The following is a 25,013-nucleotide window of genomic DNA, read 5'->3' on the forward strand; positions in this document are numbered from 1 at the left end:
AATCATTGAAGAATACCACGAAGAGCAGCTTCAATGATTTGACGATGAGCAATTCGAGTGACGCCGAGTTGAGTGAATCGAGAGCGATCGCATTGTCGAAGACAACGACCGTCGATTCGTTGATTTCGGAATGCTGGAGAATATTCGGATAAATGAAGAGAGGAAAGCCAACCAATGACGTCTTCAACCGTCCAGACGTCTACCTTCTTATGTTCGAATGATGATATTTCACTACCTGGAAATAACAGAAATAAAAATGGTTTCAAAAAAAAAATTGATTCCCTAAAAATTGATATCCATAAACAAACTGAAACTAACTAAAACTAGAAGTAGTTGCCAACAAAACCAAGATTTTAAACTTAAGTTTAAAAATGAAGCTTCAGAACTGATGGATAAAAAACTATCGGAAACTCAAAAATAAACAGGAATTCGCATAAAGCTTTAAAAAAACAGCATACAATTGAATTTACAACTAAGTCATAAAAAAATGGAAACGAAATTAATATAAATTTTACTAACAGTAAGAAAATACTAACAGTAAGAAACTAATTGTAAGACTTTGAAGAAGAAACCCAAAGAAATCTCAAAAACTAGATGAATCAAAATCTTGAAATACCTTAATGCCTCAAATAGAAGGACTCTCACACTGTCAAGTTTGAGCTCAATTATCTCTATTTCTGTTTAAAATATCAAGAATGTGTCTACTGAAAAAATGTTTGTGGTATTATGATGAACATCAGTTTATAAGTTGACAACTTCTCGATATCCTTCACAGGAACCAAGATAAATTGGCTCAAAGTTAGAAGTTAGAGGGCCCATCTATTACAGGTATTTCGGTAATACCCTTACACCCAATCAAAAAACTGCATTCAATAACGACCCAATTTGTTAACCGTGATCCCAAATTCATTCCCTACCATGACGCACTACCAATTAATAAATGACACCCTGTTCTAGATGTGAGAACATAAAAATCAGAAAAATGTTTGGTGCATCTTTTTAATTGTGCAGAGAAAGATATTCTTGTGATGTAAAAGGAAGCGCTTACAGCGAATCTCTCCGTCGCTGTCCCCAGTTCCAGAATCCGGATCATCGTCGTAATCGACAGGTGGAATGACGTGAGACGGGACTACGAAACATCCTGGCTTTGTCAAGTCGACGGTTGAAGACGTCGACGCTGTTGATGCCGATGCGACAGACATCTGAATCGCGAGTTTCGGTTAGAAATCGACGCACAAACACACATAACAAATTGGGAAAAATACGCATTCTAGATTCACACTTTGAGATTTTTGGTTAATTGTTTTGAAGAATGTATGAAGAGAAAAGTGCAATTCGGGATGAGAAACGGGGGAGACTACTTACGTTATCTTTCTGTCCGTAATTATCCTCGAGATGTTGAGAGATCAATGTAACTCTTTGTACATTCGGAGAATGATCCAGTGAAAAATGGGGACGATGATCCTTCTCTTCCGACTCGGACGGCTCCAATGACGTCCGGGAAGAAGTATACCTGTGAGGATCAAGTTATTTTCAGATGCACAATTAAAATGACCCACTCACCCGCTGTCCTTCTTATTTACTATTCCAATATTCTGAATCCCTTTTCCACGTTCCACTACATTTTCTCGAACCGTCTCTCGAAGAGATAACCCTTCAAATCGACTTTCTCTCTCCTCATCCTCATCCACATCATGTGCTACTTTACTCCGTCTCTTTGCCAAGGCATTTTTCAAATCCATTTGGAAGTCTGTCGTTGAATCCTTGTTGTTGTTGTTATTATTCATGGAAGCCGCTGATGATGATTCTCGTGGTTCTGCCTTCTTCAACTGTACCGATTTCAGAGCATCCGCTGATATTCCCTTCGAGTTGCTCGTTAATACTGGAGCACTAGCAGCCACATGCATCAATCCACCAGGTGGAGGTGGAGGAGGCGGAGGTGGTGCACCACTAGAGATCGGAGGAAGTGGTGGGGGTGGTGGAGGAGGTACAGAAGATGTTGATGGTGGTGTGAACTCTACTTGTACCATAGTTGGTTCACATTGTGGTGGCGGAGGTGGTGGAGGCGGGGGTGGAATGGAAGATTGTTGCGGTTGGATATGAACTTGTTGAGGTTGAGATGCGGATCTTGCTAGAGTTGGATGACTTTGTTGTTGGTATTGTTGCTGATGTTGATGTTGCATCGGAGGAGGTGGTGGAGGAGTTTTAGGTCGAGATGTTGGTCGGAACGGCCGAGAGTATTCACTTCTAGTTATTGAAGAGTCTCTTGAAAGATCCGATGCTTGATAGGAAGCAGGTGGTGGAGCTGGAAGATCGTCTTCGTCATCGAATGAATCGAATGAATCCATGTGAGACAGTTGTGGGGTACTTCGACTGCTACAGTTGTATTCGAATGATGAAGTGGCGGGCTGAAACTACTAAGATGATGAAGGATTCTAAATTAACTCAAAACTGACCGATGGTTCAAAGGTGGATCTATTCAACCCAGCTGAAGATGCTACGACGTTTCTCTGTCCTTTCCTCCTTTTCATATCTGACACTGAATTATATTTCTTCGACGAATATCCTCCATTCAATGATTCCTGATCGTATTGCATTTGATATGTAGGTGTCCCTGTCACAGATGGTACTCTTTGTCGGACCATCAGATTCTCAAGCTCCGCAGCAGAGATCCTTCTTCCACTGCCCGGCCTCTGCCTAACCGACGCATGTCTCGATTCCGAATAGGCGTTCCTGATGTCATTTGGCGCATAGTAATCAACTCCATGCGCATCATGCGTGTCTGAAAATAAGAAGCAACACTACTACCATCGTCTAAAGAACCAATCAATAGTACAGATAACATAAATGTTAGAGTTTCTCGTCTAACTAAATCAGTGAAATGTACAAAGTGAAGTTATGAATCTAGCATACACTCTAAACAGAAAAAATGAAAGAAAAATCCAAACCAATTCTCATTCGATAGACACTGGAAGCCTTTGTGGATGAGTAGATTGTCGATGGAGTGGGTGTAAAAACCAAAGAGTGACGATGAGATGATGCTGGAAGTGAAAGTGAGAAAAAATACAGTGACATGGTGCACGGATTAGAAATGAACGAACACAAAATGACGACTACATAATAGAATTCATTCAGTACGTGCTTCTTACCTGTTGGTGGTCGATGCACGATAGTTCCTCCTCGACTCATTTCTGCCACTTCTACAGTAATCACTTTCAAAGTGATTGTGTCTCCGGCTTGCTGGATAAGTTCAACCACTTCATCGTGGGAGCATCTCCTCACATCGATTCCATCGATTTCCAGTAAGTAATCTCCAGGCCTGAGCCCTGCTCGAACTGCCATTCCAGACATGTCAACACCTTCAAAGAATTGAAGAGCTGGTACTTGGGCAGTTGGTTCGAAGTTCAGGGGCATTGCGACGTCTAAAAAATGAACTATAGGATATTATTCGTTCAATACACTTACGTTTAGCTCCTCTTAAAATGAAACCGAATCCTTTGACACCTCTAGGAATCACCAGAATCCGTGCTATATTAGTCTCGTGCCCAGCAGCAATCATTGATCTCATTGAATCCATTCCTGACCTCCTCATAGTTCCATATTCGGATGGAGTGACTGTGGTTCTAGAAGAGCGTGATGGACTGGGTGATGGTGCAGCAGACATCGGAGTTTTTCGGATACTCTGAGGAGTACGGTAGACATCTTGACTGCATATAGACGATTGTGACATTGACCGTCTTCTGGTGATTGTGGAACTCAATCGTCTTCGGGTAGAGTATTGAGGAGTACCACGATAGGGGACTGAAAATGAATAGATTGGACTACGTTTTGAAAAGTTAAATCATCTTACCTGAAGAGCTTGGGTTATGAGCTTGCACAACATCAGCCACAGCTGGATTCCCCACGATATGTGCCACATGTAACGCTGTTTGTCCCTGCTTATTCACAGTCAGATGATCAGCTCCTCGGAATAACAAAACTCTAGCACATTCAGGTCGATTGTTGACAGCACAGACATGAAGAGGGGTGTTTCCATTAACATTTTCGGCATCAATCTGAGCTCCAAAATAGAGAAGATGCTCCACATGTTTCGTCAATCCGTTCTTGCATGCCTGATGAATCTCATGGTTTCCATGCATATCGGTAACTCCGATATCAGCTGCTTCTCGTAGCAAAAGTTCTGCTACTTGATCGTTTGAATCGGCAGTCAACATGTTATAATAAAGAGGAGTCAGCCCAATGGGATCTCGATAATTCGGACTTGCTCCTAACTCGATAAGAGTTTTCACATTCTCAAAAGAAGAGAGAAATGCGGCTTTGTGCATTGCTGTCTGACCTTCGGAATTCCGGAAATCGATATGGGCACCTCCTCCGATCAAGGACACAATTACAGCTCGGTTGCTTGGTATCCCAGCAGCAAGTGTTAATGGAGTCTCTCCCTGAAACAATTCTAATGATTTTTTTTTCAGACGCGCCCTACCTGAGAATCATGGAAGTTCGCATCAAGACCTTGTGTACACATCTTCTCCACTTTCTCGTTATTCTTCTGCTGAACGTAGTCCATAAACTTTTTGAGTTGGCCCTGTAAAAACGATGAAAAGATAAGAATCATCATCCCGGTAGCGCAAACAAATATTATTAGTTGTTGTAAGAGAGAAAAGATATGCATCAGAAGGCAAGAATCTCAGTCCGAACATATAAAACACCTTGTAATTATATACGGCCAACTTTTTGTCAGTTCTTCTTCTATCAACATGTTGGATCGGTGAGAGATGCGGATTCAATGGGAACATGATTATATATGAAACTTTTTTAAGGACAGAAACTTCTTCACCCACCTTCGTATGCATTGCCTTCAGTTGTTTCTCATCAAGATTGAGCATTTTGTACACACGTTTCTTGTATTTTAACTCTAGATACGGAACACAATCCGTAAATGGATAATCACGAATTGTTCGATCCTCGAGTAGAAACTTTCCGGCTCGTCCATCACATGGAGGTAGAAATAAGCCATAATTGAAGGCTTGCGGAAGAGCTTGAGGTAGAGTGGCAAGCAATTTTCGTTTGACATCCCAGATGAAATCATTCTGGGTCACCGCAAGGAACTTCTGGAATAAGATAAATACGTTAATGGAACTTTCCAAAATCTTTTGGGGTTCGAGGATTACAAGAATACCATTTATGAAAAGTTTCTGATCATTTGGTGTGGTATATTATTATATGGATGTCTAGGTTGTCTAATTTTGTTTTAAGTACTCACCCGAACGTTGAGCTCTGGCACGAAAATCTGTAAATTGACGGGATCCTCCTCTTGATTCATCGTGTCGCTTCCGCTCGGACGCCTGACTTCCGATGATGATGACACTATCGCATCAATAGGCCTCCGGACTTGTACGCTGCGAAGTTAGTTAATACATGAATTGCCAGTTCAGCAGAAAATGAACAAAGAAAGATGAAGAAAGAAAGGCGATAACTTTGATGTATTTACAGTGGTACATGGATCATTCTCTCGTCGCCAAGAAAAAGGAAATGGAGACATTAATCGAGAGAAAGAGGGTAATAAAACTAAGCATGGTGTCGTTGATCGGGTTGATCAAAAATCCAAAAATAGACCGAAAAGGAGGTACATGAGATTATCTTCTGGATTTGGGATGATTTCCAGGTTTTGCCATTGGTAATAAGAACACTGAGAGATGGTCTCATAATGGAATTGGGGAAGAAAAACGAACGGAGAGAACGGAGAGTGAGTTCCTCCGTACTGTCGGAATCGAAGAGATCGGAAATAGTATGGAAGAGGAAGAGATGCAGGTAGTCAATGAGAGAGGCGGAAACTGGCTTCGGAGGAAGAAGAAGAAGAAGAAGCTTCCGAGAGGGACAAAAAGTAAGAAAACGAACAGTATTGGTATAAAGAAAGAAGAAGAATGAATGAATAGAAGAAAAAGGAGAAGATGATGAAGTAGCGGTGACAATTTGACAATGAGTATGAATGGGGTAATTACAGTTTGTGTTCATTGTTTCCAGAATGAACTAAACGGTCTAGAAGTTCAAGAAAGGTTTCAGTGATCAGTAACTATACAACAGAAGGATTTCAATTCTTTGGGAGCCAATACTATTTCTCATTTAGGAGTATTACAATCAAGGTTTTGCAAAAAATTAGCTGAAATGTGTTCATTTTCTGTCTGATCATCAGCTAATTAAATGACTTGGGGTAGAAATAGAAAGTGCCTAATTAGAATGAAAGCTACATCAGTAAATCACGAATAAGAAAAAAAAAACTATCCAATCAGTTTTGTTTTTCAAAATATCTATCTCTTATCATACGGCTTAACGGTGACATAAGGCATAAGGATATCAGCGATTACGGTAGTCAAAGCTGATGATCCGTACACGGCTTACAACATATGAGTTGGGAATTATCGGGAAGGAAATAAGGAAGATGACTGGCTGTATAGGCATTGAGTCAGACGTGTTTCCGACACGGAGTTTACGACCTTCGACACACAAAAGTTCCAAAGAGAACAAGATGGAAAGCTAAGGAAAAAAAAACTAAGGAGTTGTGCGGAAAGCGAGGATAGGCAAGGAGGAATATATTAGTCATTTTATGTCGCCAACTCAAATATTGACACTATTTTTCATTTTTGGTAAGACATCTGACACCTGATAAGAAGACGAAGAAGAATGGAAATAGGAGGCAATGAACCTTTTGAGGCAATGAAACGGAACATCTTATGAAGGTCGAATTTTGAGAAAGAAAGAGAGAGATGGCAGATGGTTTATGGAAATATATGGGAAAATGAAGAAAATGGAAGGGGAGGGGTTGGAAAAACATTGCAGGTGGGAAGCGAATTTGAATATAAGAAGATAAAACATTTGATAAAGACAATCCTAAGAGATCAGGGATGGTTTTAAACAGCGGAGTCAATTCAAATACAAGTTGGTTCAGAATACCGATACCAACTTACTGCAGTGTAATTTTCAGACTTATAACAAATTTAGAGTCTGAATTTTAGAGATTCGTCAAATCTAGATTATAGATCCTACATTAAAACTATGTATTCTTTAGATATCAACCGATCTGAAAAAAAGATTTTCAGCCGAACTATACTAGTCTAAAGCACGAATATATTTTGGCTGAAAATCTGATAGTCTGATGCACAATCCGGAAATTAAAGAGGAAATGGAGCTCATTTCCGGTGTACATGTCTAGTCCTAAAAACAAGACAAATCGGTTATACAGTAAACAAAAATCAAAACTCATTAGGCTTACAAATGACCCAAACGGTAATAATATACGTAATCGGTAAATTCAAAAGGATTTTCTTCTTCTTTTTCCTTCCCGAAGAAGAGAGGAAAAGGGGGAGGATATTTTGCTTGACACAAAGATACCGTGCGATGGACCGTCGGCGGAAGAGTTGAGCACAAGCGAAACGGTGAGAGTTTAGAGAGACAACGAGGCAACAAAAACAAACAGGAGCACCAGAAGCGGCCCCCCGGGTGCCTGGAGCTGGATGCGGGTGTAGCATCAATTAAGGTGTGGGGGGGGGGGGGGGGTGCCTCCTCCTCCTCCCGACTGTCCGCTTGCTCGGTGCGCGTCCGTCAGTCCGGCTCAGGTTGGAACCCGATGAAAAGAGAAGCAGAGAGATTATGATAAATGAGAGAGACGCAGAGACGAAGGCTCCCGAATAGACACTCCCGACATACGATGGGTGAGTACAGAGAGAAACAGAGAGACGAAGGAATGGAATAACCGGAATTATTTTTGGCACACAGGTCAAGAGAATGTTTTCAAAATTCATTTCATTTGTGCCGGTGATGGCCGGCGTTTTCAAGAAGGATTTTTGAAACGGCCGCCCCGTGTCTCTCTGAGGAAGAGAAAATGGAATTGACATACACTTTTTGAGTGTGGTCAAGATGACCAGTTACTCTTTGAGGTCAAAAATTGTAAAGTTACGAATTGAAAGAAATATACTATTTGGGAATATAAAATGGATATGGAAACAACAAAGTTTCTTCTTAAACGCCATCATTTATGTACCGAAGAAGCTGCAAAACATGTTGGAGCACAAGATGTTCTGAGAAGCATCAAAAATATTATTGTGACATCATTAAACATACAGTATCACGAGAAGAAAAGGTACATAAAAATAAGACAAACTTCAGAAAGACTCAAGTATTTCTTTTAACTCAGCGGTTGTAGAACTCGGGATGTTTAGATGAACAAAAAATTAGTCTTAGAGGTTCTCCGAGAAATTCTTAGAAGTTTCAGGAAACTAGCTTATTCCAAATACTATGCGAATTCAGAAAAAAACTCTAGACAACAATTTACGTCAACCAATTCTAGAAGCTTCCACGACTTCTGAAAACAATATCAACTACTATACGATCCTCATCAAATTATCTCCCCAGAGTCTTTTCTTTTTCTTCTTTCTTTTTCGCTTTATTGCCACACTAATTTGCTCATATGAGCTCTTCAGCCAGTTTAGAACCCGAGGCAAAAAAAAAACAGTTCAGATCGGAGGGCGAAAAAACACGGGATAAAACAAAGAAAGCAAGCGCGAGGAGGGAAAAGAAAAACGCAAGAAAAATGTGCTCGAGCTTGTCATGCCAGATCGGATTTCGACTGTTTCGTCGTCTTTCGGCCGGAATGTTGTCAAGGTGCGCAAGAAATTGGAAGGGAACAAGAAGGAGAAGAAGAATACCCGAAATGACGTGTTTTAAGGCATTTTTTTCTGCCCCCTGTCTTCAGGTATAATCGATTGTCAAACATCGGAAGATTAGTAGCAGTTAATCTTCGGGAAGACAACTAACCACTGGTTAATCAGGAAGAAATGACTGTGTTTTCCGGAGAAAAGAACTCTGATCAGTATGAAAAAAAAGTTTTGGAATACAGAGACTTGAAGAAATCGAATATTTACAGTCTGGGTAGCGCATATTGCATTGGTTTGCCATAAAATCGGGCAAGAATTTATGACGAATGGGAAAACATTGAGTTTTTAAACGGATGGGGGAAACAATAATAAGATTAAAGGGATGGTAAGCTGTAACCGATAATGTGAAACCGTCACAGAGACAAGAGGAAAAGTTTCGAGTGAAGCTTAAAATGTCGTTTTTCCCAAGCGTCATTTTTTCTCAGTACTCAAAAGGTTATGTCTGGGAAATTTACTTTAAAACTAGAATCAAATAGCTTCTAAACCATGAAAACAAAAACTTTTGCAGTTAGTTGCAGTTACCGTATTATTTTTCTCATCTCCCTAACCGTTCGCTTTGAGCTACACTTTCTCTATTCCTCTGAAGGATATCAAAATTTTTTTCACTGATAATTCTCCATCATAATATTACTTTTATTTTATCAGTTGACAGTTTTTTGATATCTCTCATAGCAACCAAGATTATCAAGCTCAAAGAGTATGGGAGGGCTTCTATAAGAAGAAATACGGTAATTTGAAAGTTCAGAAATTTGGAATATAGAAATTTATGAGAACTAGATAATTTTGATCTGTTTTTGGAAAATTCCGTATAAAATTTTTGGTAACTAAAAAATTTTGGAAATTCTCTAAAGACTACATCAACCTAAAAGTGGGAATCGCGGTTTTCGGAAAACCCAAAATTGAAAATTTGTTGAAAACGAAATCTTGAGGAAGGAAACAAAAACTTTTCAATCTAAAAAGCGAGACCATCTGAGACGAGTTGAAACAATTCGAAACTTGGTTTCTTTTATCTTCTTCAATCCCTTTTCCAAAATGGAAATTGACAAAAACAGGAACAAGAACACAACAGCCGAACACTGATTTGAATGGAACGGGGGATCAGAACCTAATAGAAGTTGCGAAAAGGCGATTACGATGTGGACGTCTACATCTTCTCTCCATCCGACAACGACGACGGCAACAGAAACAATAACCAATTTGGTGATGGGTTGGCGGGCGGCGTCAACTCAAAACCCAGTTTTGGGAAGAGATGAGGAGGCGAGAAGAAGTGGGAAAAAGTAAGGAGAAGGAGGGGCAATAATGAGGACACAAGAAGTAACAAATGTAGCTAGTTAGGGCATGGTGATGACTGGAAAATCATGGAATGAGGGAAGAGAATCGACCAAATTGAATCAGATTAATGTGGGTCGAGTGGGGGACATTTCTGAGTGAATTGACTTTTTGGGATTAGAAATAAGAAGAAAAAGAGTTGGATGAAGATGTAACCATGATAAGCTGGGATAAGAAATTACATTAAACTAATTGAAAAATATTTGGAAAGAGGGAGGAAAGAAAAAATAATATCTGTAGGTTTTGAAGAAGAAACGAAGAATAGAAAAACGGGAAGAGATGGTTATCTGAAAGCGGGAATCGAGGGAAGAAAAATAGGATCGTACCAAATTTAGAGGTCAGTTTTTGTTTTTAGAAGGAAAAAAGAGTTTAAAAGTGTTTGTTTAGCGAAAAAGGACGTTGTTTTTGAGACGAAAAATAACATGATCTTATGGTTTGTCTAGGAATTTTCTGCAAGATTTTGGCAGGTAGATAAGCTAAATTTTTAAACAAAATAGTAAATTTTTCGAGAACAGGTGTTTTTGAGGAAGACTTGACATCCAGCTTCGGTACAAAAGTTGAACTTAAGCGAAAACGTTTGCTTACCGCAAAATTTGTAATAGAATGACCCCAGTACTGTCAAATTTTACCTCAATTATCTCAATTCCGATGGAAGATCAAAAAAGTGTCAACTGACAAAATACTTCTGATATGCTGATAAATCATTTATCAGTTGACAACGTTCTTGTATCTTTCACAGGAATCAATAAAAATTGGCTCAAAGTAGAAAGTTTGTGACCCTTCTATTACAGGTTTCATGGTAAGCTAAACTTTGGAGCAAAATAGTAAAATTTTTCTGAGAGAAGTTCAGAAGACATGAAATTCCGATTCGGTACAAACTTAAACTTTAAATGGATTTATAAATTTTCGATTTCATATGATTGAGATCATCAAGAAAACAATTTTTGAACATTACTTCGAGTTTTGGCAACACCGCAAATGTTCTAAAAGACGCAGCTGGTTTCAGAAGCTATACTGAAATCACCTGCACTAATAAATAGGAACAAAGTTTCGAAACTCATTGAAAAAGCGAAAAATCCCAATAACATTCACAAAAAAAGTTTTACGTATAGAATTTCAAGAACTACTGTTCAACTCAAAAAGAAAATCTTGTAGAAAAATGAAGCAGAAAAAGAGGAAAATGCAACAATCTTGAATATATGTGTGAATATGAAGTTCTTCAGAATGAAGTTTCTGTTTGAAAACCGGAAAATGAAACGAAAGAAATATGGAGAAAGGCAAGAAGGATGGTGCTTGAAAAGGTTACACTTTTGACGGGAGGAGGACGATGCATAAATCAAATTTGTTCTAAGTATATCTACGTATTTCTTTCATTTTCTTTCATTTTCATCCATGACAACATCCTCGAGACAGGCACAGTGCCGATTGAAAAACGACCGAAAATGCGGGACACGGGTGTGAAAAAGGATAGAAACAAAAAAAAGCGAGGTGGATCGAATCCCAAGATACCTCATCTTCTTGTTCAAACCGCCTGTTTTCTATATGTGTATTTTTCTGGGACGAATGGATGGTTGGCGCGGATGAAGAAGAATAAGAAGAAGAGGATTCTATTCATATTCTTGTTCATCTTCAAATCAATATGAATATAAATCGAAGGCATTGGCCCTTGTTGTAGAGGGGACGTCCAAAAAACTCTAGCGGGAAATAAGAGTGGATAAGAAAGTAACGGACATCTGGATGAGGCAACTTATAGAGAATGAGAGGAAATGTGTATTGTATAATACAAGTTGTTGTAAAGCGGGTCGGGAAGAACACACATACTCCTTGAATGCCGAATACTCTTTAATTCGGAACCCAAATACTTTTTCCTTTCTCGGGTTGGGAAGAGGAGGTGAGCACCCCAGAAACACAATAGAAGACGCTTGGGAGAGGATTAGGCTCGTCTCGGGGCGGAAAAAGAAAAGAGAAAGAGAGAAACAAGCTCTTTGTATTGTAAAGGGCGCGGCGGCAGGGTCGAACACTTTCCGGAAACTTCCTGATCATCGTGTCATGTGCATTTTATGAGGTATAGGGTGAAAAGGAGGAATCAATGAGCAATGTAGGTAGTGAATCAAAAGAGCATGGTAGAAAAAAGATTGTAGTTGGGACGGAGAATGGTTTTTCGAATGAAAGTTATTATTCTGATGCAAAAAATTGGAGCTGTGGAGAAGAGAAGCTTGTGAGCGTGGTCAACGGTCCCCACAAAGCAAACCACCATAACCTGAGATTATTTTTGGGCTGGTAAGTTTTCTATTATATCGGAATACCACTGGCAGGCATTCGTTCTGTACATGCTATTATAAAAAGTGTTGCCACATTTTTCGGTATTCTATTGACTCGAACATAGCGAGAAGAAGTTCCTTGAATATTCCGAGACTGCAAAAGCTTTCAAATGAAATAAAAAGTCTAGCTAAGACATTCATAATTAATTCTAAGAAATGATTCATCACCTAAACCTTATTTTTCATTTGATGACAGCTGGAAATATATGTTTTTGGAGGAACCGGTTTTCATTTACCTAATTCTGAAGCATTGAATTTTCAAACTGAAACTGTTTGGGCTTCAAGTATTGCTTCGGATGTCGTAGTACTGATATATAAAAATTAGAACTACCGTAAAATCTGTATTAATATTGCACCTCTATTTGAATTGCCCCTCTAATAGACTTGCACTCCTTGAGGGCACTTGAAAAATAGACTTGCAGCCTGAATTGCCCCCCGTAATACAATTGCATCTGCAGCAGTATTGCGGCTCCGCCGGGAGTACTGTACAATTTTTAGTCTGTGACACCGTGACGAACTATTGCAGTTGTTTTTCGAATTTTTTTAATACCTACCTAATTTCTGGTTTATTTTTTTTTCTTAGTTTTTTAACAATATTTTCCATTTATTGAAGCCAGCAAAACGAGCAATGGAAGAAATTCAGGAGATTTTGGGAGATATTGAATGCCGAAGAAGAAGACAATAACTATGACAGTGACGCCTCGATTTTTTGATTTTTAAAATATGCGATACTTTTCTTTTTGTTTTGTTCAATTTGTTACTTTTTTGTTGATTTTCATAATAAAACTGTTTTTTTTCCAAAATTTTAACTTCAAATTGTAGTTTGAAAAATAGAATTGCAGCCTCTATTTGAATTGCCCCTCGAATAGAGTTGCACCCCTTGAGGTGACTTGAACAATAGACTTGCATGCAATATTAATACAGATTTTACGGTATCTCTCAAACTAAAAGTAAAGGTTTTCATGTTCAAATTATGTCTTTACCGTTCAAAATTGCGTTTGAAAAAAAGAGAACACGAACTGAAACAAAAGAGAGAAAAGCAGTTGGCAAACTATATGATTTTACATGTGGAAAAACAACAATAGAGTGTGAGAATGCAAAAGGAATCATCAACAGCGAACCCCAAAACACGCTCTATCCGCCACAAAAAATCAGATCAGGTGTGAGCGATAAATTATGCAAAGCATAGGAAGAAGAAGGAAGACTTCATGCTGGGTGAAGGAGACGGATCAATAGGCGTAGAAGGATAGAAGAAAAAGAAGTACGGAAGGTCTGTCATCAAGGTCAGGTCCTACTCGTATTCCGACAGTACTTCTTAATACCTGAGCGTGCACGAAAAAGGAAGAGACGAATAGAGAGAAAGGGCATACAGAGGAAGGATTATGGGGGGCGATAACGAGCCTTTTTGGGGTGGTTTCCTAACCCTAAAATGGTATAATTACCAAAATGAATGGACTGGTCGGGAGGCGAAAATAAACAAAATCGTGGGGTGTTTAGAAGGAAGAACAACTTGAAACCATGGGGAGCGTACAGTAAGAAAACATAGATTAGCTTTTGATATTTCAATAAACGAAATATCGGTTTTTAAAAGGATTTGTTAGACTTATTTTCCTCAAATTCGCTTTCAACCTAAATTAACTACACAAGATGTATTCAAATATTAGCGTGATTTTCTACTAATAGTTTGACACTATAGAACACATACAGTATCGAGATGAAAAATAAGTTATGTGAAATCTCGTCTGAATCAATTTTGGTGAGAAAACTAAATTTTAATAATCGTAGTATAAGCAATTTTCAGAAACGCCGATACTCGAAATGGTCCGACGATACGTGAATTATTCAAAATGGGATAACTGGTGCGCCTCTGCAGGTTGTCCCTACTGTCGCAAACCTCCTATGAGTATCGCAAGAAGCCTAAAGCCTCCGCGTTGGATGTGTGCTCCAAGAATGATGGCTGTACCTCCACCATCTCCTCGCAAAAGGGGTCTTTATCTTCCAACCTGCACTCAGAGATATTCGTAAATACCAAAGATCGACAGAACTTCTTGTCAAAAAAGCGCCGTTTCAACGTTTGTGTCGTGAAATATGTCAGAAAAACCGTTGGGATGTTCGTTTCCAATCGGCAGCTCTCGAGGCACTTCAAGTAGCAATAGAAGCATATCTAGTTGAAATTTTCCAAGAATCGCAAAACTATGCAATTCATGCTGGAAGAGTTACTATCATGAAAAAAGATATGCAGCTGGCAAGACGTGTTCGTGGAAATAATGAGGAGAGTGATTCTGACGACAATAGTGATGATTATTATAGTGATGATGATGATTATTGAAGTGCCAATGAATGTAGAAACCTATTTTTGAACTCTGTGTTTCAAATGAAGGAAAAAATAAAATACGTTCAATTGTAACTGTGTATGTATTTGAAGCAGGAGCACGCTAATTTCAGATAGTGTATCATAGATTTCGCCAATTACTGTCAAAATAATATTTTCGGTTTTACTATTTGAATATTACGCTGAACTGATTGTTAGGCAAACAGCGACTTTTGATAATTTTTTGCAACGGTTTCATATTAAACCATTTGAAGACTTGAGAAAAAACTACATGCACATAGTGAAACAGCCTGAAGACTATCTTTTTTCAGCTTTGGAAAATTCATTGAAAATTACTTAAACCGTTTTCCATCCCGCTTTGCTCTCTAATAGAAACTCCTCTAAACCGTCAACTTTAAGCTTAAGTATCTCGATTTCTGTGAAAGATATAAAAAATTTGTCAACTGATACAATATTGGTGAAATTATGATAAATAATTTATCAGTTGACAAAATTTTGATATCTCGCATAGGAAACGAGATAATTAAGCTTGAAATTTTAGAAGGAAACGCAAATTTATGCTTGAAAAGTTAATATCATGCACAACGGCGAGGCTGATAAGACATATCTGTGGAGATCCGTGATTGATATAAAGTAAATCCGTATGTGGTTGAATTTTCTAATAAAGCAAAACTTTTTTTGAACAATGTTTTTTTTGAAACCTGAGAATCAAAAAGTAAAGTAAACCTAAAACTTTTTTACCCAACAAACATGAGAATTCAAAAAGTGGATTTTTTGAAGCGGAATGACCCAAAGGAAGGAAAAGGGGAGCAATTTTTAATTAGAAGAGAGTGACATTGAACGGTGTTGGGTGGTTTGTCCCTTCTTCTTCGTCTTTCAATAACTAATTAATAATTGGAGAGAAAACATGAACAATAAATAATACCAACAAAAGGTAAGAATGCGCGAAAACGAAACATGGATAGAGAAATAGAGAGACAAAGAGAGGAATAAGTGTGAATCGGGTTGTCGTATCATCAGCCCATGGAACTGATTGATGATGGGCGAAGAAGAAGGTAAAAGAAGGCAGAAATACGGGAGAATAAATGAACGCATGTTTGTTCACATTATGCATACTATCTGTATGGAAATGATAGGTAAACTGATAGAGAGAAAAGTGAAGATGATACATGAGTGGTGGAAACGACGGACGGACGGGAGGAAATTCAGAATTTAGGAAATGTGAAGTGCGTTTGAAAATGTCTAAACTGAGAATAGTCGATTTAGAACTTCTACAAAGAATAACTAAAACTTGTCCGCTAGATCTGAAAATTTTTTAGTTTACAAAACAAAAATGCTTTGCAAATAACGACTGATTCTTTATTTAAAAGCCAAGACATTCTGCCTAAAACCAATGAAAACCAGAAATTTCAAATTCTTCTAGTGATTCTAGGACAATCTGATAATTTTCAGGCAATGGTGAAATACTATTATTTCAGAAAATCAAAATTTGTTGTTCTGAATTTGTCACGAGCTTTATGTATTGTAAAACGTTTACTAGAAGCCCCCCTCGAATAGAAGGGCCATCCGAGAGGAGTTTGGAAAAGGAACATTTTTTTTAAGTTTTGGGAAAAATGACCGGAAAAATAGGAGGGTCGGAGCCCCTGTAATAGAAGGGCCCTGAGGTGTCTTGAAAAAATAGAACGACCCTTCTGATACGGGTTTTACAGTATGTTTTTGTCCGGATTTTTTGGATATGGATTCTAGAAAACCTTTGAAATTACGAATTTCTTATACGGTTTTTTTTTCAGAAACTAGAAAATGCCTTCTCAAGAAAAAGAAGAGCGTTGTGTTCATTCGAACTGTCTCATATGCTATAAATCAAAACCGAAGGAATCCGCGCACAAAGGACGACGGTTGGAGGTCGGTGTCCTTCTCCTCACCGGTAGAAGAATCAGAAAAAAGGAAAAAGATGATGGCAACGAAGCCAAAAAAACCACCGAAAGAGAATATGCAGATGGGGAAGGATAACTTGTTTCTTGGCTGCTTAGAAAAGGGAAAAGGATGATGTCTCTTTCTCCTCAATTGACTGCCGAAAATAGGGAAAGTGACAAAAATGCATAAACGTGTACGGTAAAAGGGAAAAAAAGAAAAAAGGAGAGTATGAAGACAAAATTGAGGATGAAGAAGAAGTCGTCAATAATAATAATAAGAGATAGTAGAAAGCAATTTAGTTTTTTTTTCACAACATGAAGCACATGCATTTTTTAGAAATCTCACAAGAATAAAAAAAATGGGTGAACAAAAAACTGTGAAATTAGAGTGTATAATGAGAATGGAGTTTCTCCGGTCATCGACGGGTCGATACCCTCACCGAACGTCACATTGTCATATTTGTCGATGGCTCTTGACGGCTTCTCTCTCCAGGTATACGTGCCTTGTTGTTTGTGCTCTCTCTCTCTCTCTCTCCTAGTGCAAACACATGGAACGAACACCCCTCACGTTATACCGCGCGGAATATCAGAAAAGAGAGAGAGAGAGAGAGAGAGAGAGAGAGAGAGAGAGAGAGAGAGAGAGAGAGAGAGAGAGAGAGAGAGGAAGAGGGAGAGAGAACGAACGTTTTGAGAAATACTCAGATTGAGCAACAGAGAGAAAAAGAAAATGAAAACTCTATTTCCGATTACGGAGCTGTTGTGATAACAAGAAAAACGGAGGTGATTGATTCAGGAAATTGGAGGGCAAAAGTCAAGCGTTTCGTATAGATTTGGAAATTCCAAAGTAAGAGAGAACGGAACGTGGTGACTGTAAACTTCAGAAATGGTTCGGATGTATCAAAAACTAAGAAAAAAGAAGTTTAGGTAACCGACACTGTAAAGATTCCAGTTATTATAAGTAAAAACATTGCGTACAATTTCTGAAATCAGGATTTCTGTCTTTATCCGGAAAACGCAGCTACCTCACAAAATTGCACTAGAAGCGTTCTTAGGAATATTTTCCTTTTGCATAGTCCTATATTTTTCCCGATTCGCATTGGTTCCGGAATTTTGTCAAATATGAAATAAGATACAGTAACCATTTTAGAAAACTTTTCAAATATCGGAAAACATGTAATAAAAGCAAAATCGGTTCCCATTAAAAATATTTTTAAAAAATACCAAACATCGAGTGGGACAATACGGTAGATTCGAATTTTCAGATCAGTGTTGAAGTTAGGTGATCAGCAGAAAGAGTTCCGAAAAATTTGAATAAAAACTCAATTAATCCTATGCAAAAATCTAGTCTTCTGTCAATTGTGATTCATCTGGACTTCACAGAAGACGGAAAATGTAATTCCGCTCGTAGAAAAATAGTAGAAAAATTTTTGACATCATGCCTAGAAGCCAGAAAAATAAACTCAAATTTTTGTTCAGTTTTAAGGTATACCTGAAACAAATAGAAACAAACATTGAGTGAGATCTCTTTTATCCAACAGGGATTTTTCAGAAGCACATAATTCGGAGGGTACGATGTGATTTAGGTACGATGTGATTTTTTACGTTTTTTGGGGCTTGATCTCACAAAAAGATCTCACAAAAAGTCACTGACGCTTGATCTCACAAAAAGTCACTGATTTCAAAAAAAATGCTCACTGGCCCCTTGATACATTTGTATATCACCTCCATATTGTTTTTGCTTATCCTCCACGACTAAAAAATGGCGTGATGAGTTCGAAAATGTTGACAGTAGCTTCGAACCAAAACGGTTCGTGTTTCATGTGCTAAAAATGTCTGTGATTGAAATTCGAACCCGACAGCAGCATTTTTTCCGTAGATGATGCCATCAAAGAAAGAACCCCCCCCCCATTTTCCTGCCGCCCTCTTCCACTTATTTACACCTCCTGGTGGTCCCTATCTCTCGGTTTTCTTTCTCTCATTCCATCTACTTTTTTTTTCCATTTTCAGCTTATTCCACATGCTTTCAGAAGACCAGAAGATTATCCACTGCCATTCTATCTTTCTCTCTCTTTTGTTCTTTTCTCTTTTCAATTGGTGCCTCTTTTAATCCAATCACACCTACTTTTTTTCTAATCTTTCTACGCTGCTCGCATTCAGAAGTGAGTGAAAGAAGAAGAAAAAGGAAAATACTCGACATTTTTTGAAAGTCGCGCACATATTTCCGTTGAGAGTAGGAGAAGTAGCCGGGTGTTGATCATTCACCATGTTTGTTTGAAAATGGCTATTCCCAAAGAATAAGCGCGGCGTCGGGTTTCACTTCGAATGGGGAGCTCACTATCTCTATTTTTATGTAGTGGTGGGTCGTCTTTCGAACTTTTTGGGTTCTAATCTTGTTCTGTACAAAGTATAATTACCCTATTTTTTTCAGTATATTCTGGGGAGCAGGAGCATTAGATAAAGTAACTTTAGCGCTTACAGAAAAATCATAAATACCGTCAAAAATAGTATATGATTTTCTACAAAGATTTTGAAGTAGAACATACAGTTTTTATATGCTCCACTGACGATTTCTGTTTCCCAAAACTAACTCTTCTCACCTACCTACTCATTTCAATCCAACTTCCATTCGTATGGTGATTAGTTGAAAAATATTGAAAGCAAAAAATAAGAGCTCAACAAACCCCCCCCCCCCCCCGTATATTTTTCCCATAGTTTTGCCCCGATCTCCATGGATACCAGACGGCACTTTCCTGTTTTTTAGCTTAGAAAACTCAAGCATTTTGTTCTCTTCTCCCATTCTTCTCACCACCCCAAATTGTTTTCTTTTCTTTTGTATTTTTCCCTCGGGGGTTAGCTGTTCGATGCGATCTATCATAATCCAATCTTCTAGATTTTCAGCATCAGACGTATATAATGTCATTTCTTTCAACAATTTTTTATCGTAGTCTGTCTTTTTTTCGAGATGAATGTCATGTGAGAGAGAACTACACTCTCTTGAAATTATATGTACTCTTCTGGTCAGAAGAATTCGTAATTCATGGTTTCATTCTGTTCTTTGAATTGTATCCGGGTTTTGTTTTCCAGTTTGCTTTGAGCACAACTGGTTCTGAAAATCTGAGAAAAGTGAGATCATTTACCAGAAAAAGTCAGTAAAAACGTATTCAAAAATTCATTCAAATTTTGGAAACGTCTAAAGATTCAAAGTAATGATCAACAACCAAAAAAACGTATTCAGTTGAGTTCAGAATTTAAATGAAGCGGGTCAAGCCTAAACTGAGGGCGGTGCCAGAGTAATTCCTAAAGTTGGGAAAACCTGGAGATTTTCAGGAAAAAAGCTGTTCAAAGAATGTCCAAGTTTAAGACTAGTTTTGAGAATGAGGAGTTCTAGGCGGTTTTTCGGAAATCCGGAGTTAACATAACGTAAATTCTAATAGAACGCACAGCAAACCGTCAACCTTGGCAGTATACGAAAAAATGCAAAGTATACGAAACAATGGTCAACTGATAAAATGTTAATTTTAACATGAAAATTATTTTGCTAGCTGACTTTCTGATATCTTTCACAGGAGTCGAGATAAACTGGCTCAAAATTAAAGTTAGGGGTGGCGTGAAGACGCCAGAAGTTGAGAAAACACCTTTCCTTATTGAAAACCAACGTCTTCTCAGTTGGTTCCAATCTCTTGTACCTACAAAAAGTTATAGAAAAATCATATTTTTGGAACCTCTATATTTTCTAACCCCTATTATTTTATAAACCCAATGATCTCGATTGAAATGTGACTCAATTTTCTACAACCCAATTTCCTTTTTCTTGCATCCTTATCCTTTTTACCCGCCTTCTTCACCCCATTCCAAACTGAATATAGATTGGCTCATTACTCTAAAAACCAGAGAAACGTCACTTTCGAAACGTTCATCCCCTTCTATTGTTTCCCAGTCGCAGTTCCCTTTCCACTTGTCTCTTTTGAAAAAAAAGAAAAGTGCAGAAAGCAACTTTCTGTGTTCCGGAAGCAATTATTATCCAGTTTGTCACCTTTCTCTCTCTCCTCTTTCCTTTTTCCAAAAAACTCACTTTGAATGTTTTTTGTGACTCCGGAAGAGAGTGAAAAAAAGTGTATTTTCTTCTTTTCTCTCTTCGCACTCTCTGTTGGTATCCATTCGATTCGTTGCTAGGCGGACAGCCCCATTTTTTGAACCTTTTTTGAGTCGAAAAGTGAGCTTGAGCGAGAAGAGAATTGTGTTCCTTGTCTCGTTTTTCTTCCATTGGAAATTTTTGTGAAATGTAAGAGTTTTTAAAAAGGGTAAGAGACACATTCGAACTTGAATCGATTTGAAAACATTCAACATCGGTTGACACAAATTCTTTAAAGACCATTTATAGACCATAGCAACATTTTACACCATTTTTTTTGCTATGGGAGACCGGAAATCCTCACTTTTCCTTTGTTTTTTTCCGCATTCCATTTTCTTTGATTTCCTTTTGAAAATAGAACATTTGGAGCTAGGAGAATTGAATTCCAAAGCGAGTAAAAAGAAATCGAAGTTTTTGATTTATCAATCCTTTAGCTAGATCTGACTAGCCAACTTACCAGTTTTTGCAACTTTTTTACGATTTGGTCGCCGAACAGAGGATGACATAATGCGCTGTTCAGTCAATTCGGATGATTTTTTTTTCAAGAAAAATTTGTTATAGACGCTTATTTATTCAACCGATGTAGAATTAGCAAAAAACCGAAATGCAAACATTTTTTCGTCGGTTACCACTGATGTCATTCCCTTCCGAACGCCCTCCCCTTTCTTCGATAAATGATGACCTTATTTTTTTCATAAAATGATAAGACAGAAATAGGAAAAATTGTGTTTCGTATTGAGTTTTGCATATTGACTTGTTATGCGTGTTTTGCTGTTTCCAAGTATTTTTGAACATAAATCTTTCGTAACTTCTTGGGAAATTTCTGTGAGACATATTAGTCGAAAACGCTCATAATGAATTGTGAATGAAACAGAGAGAGAAAACTAATCCCAAAAACAAATCGAATTTTTCAGCAATGATCAGTTTTAATCAACTGATCTTTATAAGTTGTGATAAAAATTCCGTTCATCTTTTCTCACAACCAAGTAAACTCCATATATCAAATTTTGTTGGCTTCTAGATAACGTTCTGGTTCAAGTATGACTATGTCATCCATAAAAAACTTACCGCCTGGGAGAATATCTTCGATTTTTGATCTTTATGATGGAATATTACTATAGGGCTTCTCTTGTTAGCAGAAAAATAGTTCCTTTCTTCAAAACTCCCAACTTGATTCTATTTCTTTAATAAACATCCGAAATCACGTGATTGCATGCAGCAAACATTTTCAACACAAGCCCAAACTCCCTCAAGACATATAATTTCTGAACGTCACTTTTTTCCCAGCTCCCTCATAATTATGCTTTCTCCCTGAATCTTTTTCAACTAATCTATACTTTCTACTCAATAATATATCCTCTGCTTCCTTTTTCAGCACTTTGTGTTGTGCTCCACCAAGAAACTCTGAAAAGAAGAAGAATATGAACAACGGGAACATATTTTGCTGTCCTTTGCAATTTGATTTTATACTCTCGCCCCTTTTTTGCCAAGAATCAAAGATCCTTCTACCAATTCGAAAAACAAAATGAGGAGACTTGCTTTGTTTTGGATTGTAGAAGTCTTTTTCTTGAAGAATGAGAGACTCTTCCATCATCACGTCATGATTACTTTCCCCCGACAAGATTAGGATGCTCGGGACCCCAACCTCTCCTTCTTCTTCCTCGTTTTCCCTTCATTGGCTGCTCTTTTTGGGTTCTAATTCCCCCCTCCTTTTCTTTTTTCTCTTCCAGTTTTACTTGATTGATTCTCATCAAATAAATACGGCTTCATTTTTCCTGCTCTCTGAAAATTGGTCCGTTAAAGGAAACCGACCGTAGCAGCCGGAATCCTCCGGAGCCGTTCTTTATTTCTCATTTCCCGTCCTTTTGGTTCTTCTCTCTCCACCCCTTCTTCTTCTTCTTCTTTTCCTTTTTTCTTCTTTTTTTCCTCATTGCTTTGTTTGTTCGCAAGTTTAGTTTAGACGCTTCGTTTCCCCGTTTCCATTTCACCTATTTTCGTTTTTTCGAGTTCTCTTTTTTGTTTCTCGTCTCATCATCAGCAGCATTTCATTTCAGAAACTACTTCTCTACCAAACTTCTTCATTTTGCTTGTGCACTATTTGAACAAGACCCCCATCGAGAGATTTTTCCGAGTATGCGATGCTAGAGGTCCGCAGAGCTAGTTTGGTACGACAGATGGCGTTCCGACAGGATTCCAACGATGTGAGTTCTTTTTGAATGCTTTTATTTAGTTTTAAAAATACAAGTTAAGAAAATTTGTTCGGTTCAAAGAATTGGGTTTAGCAAGTGCAATTTTTGGGTTGACTTTGAACAATCCAAGTCAATAAACAAGACTCATTCGATGAAGTTTGGCAAAAATGATTGAACTTTGAGTTGCTAAATTTAGGAGTCGGAGAAAAAAGCCAAATCAGTAAGGTTTTGAATATTCAGCTTCTGTTAGACCAAATGAGTTAGTGAAACATTGAGCTAAACATTTTACAAAAAATAGGATAATACATTACTGTTGTATATTGGTATCCTCGCTTCGTCCTTGAATCACAAATTGAGATTCTATCAAGTTTATTGAGATTTTAAAATATTTTTGATGCTCACTACCGTGAGGATTCTCATTGTCCTGATAATTTAAAATCAACTTCCAATATTTGAATTTCTTCTTCCAAACCTCAAAGCTCAGATGGCCCTCGCCAGGGCACTAAGCCATTTTTGTCCCATTCCTTCCACACATCCATCAAACTTATCCCCCGTTCTTTCTCCCCATTCAAAACATGTTTTTTTCAACAGCCCACGCCTTCAACTATCCCTATTCGAGGTGGTAATTTGATTTTTTATGGATTGTCCAGAAGCTTCATCCTGGTCACCAAATTAATAGCCAGACATGGGGTAGACGAGGCGTGACTAAAAGAAGAGAGTATTCCCCTCATCTTTGATGCCCTCCCCATAAAGTTCAAAATACACATCACTCTCTCACATCAAACACACAAAAAACGACACACACCCAATTTCAGGCCGAACTCGCTATCCGTCACGGACATTTGGCGCCGCCAAACTCGATTCCCGACAGCCCACGACCCCAAAAACCAATGGAGGTTTGAGGAAAACATGGAAAAAACACGGCTGAAAATTTATTTGATTTTCAGAGCATCCACTCTCTAACTCGAGCTGCCTTTCAGTCGATGTTCCAACCAACAAACATCGTGAGTTGCGGGGTATGGGACAGGGGTGGTTATTAATAAAATAGTTTTGGGTTTTCTGAGTTCTGGGCAATTAGTGGATTTTCATAGATTTGGAAGACGGTTTTTGAGAGGTCATTTCTGAGGCTGAACTTGTGTAATGAAGGTGTTCACGATCCGGGAAGATGTGAAATTAATTTTTACTGTGAGATAACAATTTCCGTTCGGTTGGGAATTCAACAAAAACATTCCCATTTACGAGAAGCTTTCATGCTATGAAATTATTATGTTCCAACGGCAAACTTCTAGTCGGAGTTTGGTCAGATTCGGGATGAGCCACTAAAGCCAGGATCCAAGTGTACATCGAAAAAGGGTACATCAAGGGTACATCAAGTTCTAAGGGAGCATTGATTCAGAGGGTGCATGCGATCTCAGGATGTAGTGCGTTTTAGCCTAAGCCTATAATTTTGAGCACAAAGCAAAATTTGCTTTTTTCGTCTTCCCACATGACCACAAAATCCCATGTACCCTTACAAACCAATGTACCCTAAGAACTAAACTTTCTCTTTTTCGATGTACCCTTGGATACTAAGCCAAGCCGACTAAACTCCGACAAACTCATGACAAGGTTTGACCTAGTAATATTTCAAATTTTGAATTCTGACCAAAATCTGACTAAAAGCGGTTCAAAATTCTTCGATCCGCCATACGGCCGTTGTTGGGCAAGTTCCAACTAGAACCTGCACAATATCTCTCCAACAACCAAGCCCCTCAACTTCTGATTAGATTTCACAAGCCGAGATTTTACCCATTTTTAATAATTTCAGAATCATCAAGCACCGCGACCAAAGAGAAGCCAATCGATGTGGACAAGAAAAAGTGATGCCCAATTCGTGACAATACCCTACGAGTTCAAAATGTTTCCTGTTTCCCCTTCTTCATAAAAATATCAGATCATTTCTTAATTATATTTATAACCCATTCTCTCATTCATTCCCCTCGCTTAGTCCAGACTTTCCCTCCTGACCCATTCTTCCAAAAAATGTAAAATGCATCCTTAATTTGCAGCTTTATTAATTCAGACACACACACTTTTCATGGCAGTGTTG

At 38.2% G+C, this 25,013-nt stretch overlaps 3 protein-coding genes across 3 annotated transcripts; 2 read left to right on the plus strand and 1 right to left on the minus strand.

Annotated features, from left to right (window-relative positions):
• Window positions 1-2: 2 nt before the first annotated feature.
• On the minus strand, window positions 3-5,320 carry Cbr-shn-1 (the record flags this gene model as incomplete). The annotated part of the gene is made up of 12 exons (XM_045242359.1): window positions 3-235; window positions 1,049-1,202; window positions 1,366-1,513; window positions 1,564-2,414; window positions 2,457-2,782; window position 2,968; window positions 3,118-3,422; window positions 3,466-3,801; window positions 3,851-4,439; window positions 4,481-4,582; window positions 4,839-5,147; window positions 5,261-5,320. The coding sequence occupies 12 exons, from the start codon at window positions 5,318-5,320 to the stop codon at window positions 3-5; spliced, it is 3,414 nt and encodes a 1,137-aa protein (XP_045092171.1).
• A 176-nt stretch (window positions 5,321-5,496) lies between these two features.
• Window positions 5,497-14,687, plus strand: CBG02905 (the record flags this gene model as incomplete). Its single annotated transcript, XM_002631079.1, has 4 exons — window positions 5,497-5,623; window positions 5,663-5,881; window positions 14,160-14,295; window positions 14,372-14,687. The coding sequence occupies 4 exons, from the start codon at window positions 5,497-5,499 to the stop codon at window positions 14,685-14,687; spliced, it is 798 nt and encodes a 265-aa protein (XP_002631125.1).
• An 8,186-nt stretch (window positions 14,688-22,873) lies between these two features.
• CBG02903 lies at window positions 22,874-24,848 on the plus strand (the record flags this gene model as incomplete). The annotated part of the gene is made up of 4 exons (XM_002631078.1): window positions 22,874-22,936; window positions 23,740-23,820; window positions 23,872-23,928; window positions 24,732-24,848. The coding sequence occupies 4 exons, from the start codon at window positions 22,874-22,876 to the stop codon at window positions 24,846-24,848; spliced, it is 318 nt and encodes a 105-aa protein (XP_002631124.1).
• Between the last annotated feature and the right edge of the window lie 165 nt (window positions 24,849-25,013).

The sequence above is a fragment of the Caenorhabditis briggsae genome (genome assembly GCF_000004555.2).
Source record: "Caenorhabditis briggsae complete genome, chrII, whole genome shotgun sequence".
In the NCBI taxonomy this organism is placed as follows: Eukaryota; Metazoa; Nematoda; class Chromadorea; order Rhabditida; family Rhabditidae; genus Caenorhabditis; species Caenorhabditis briggsae.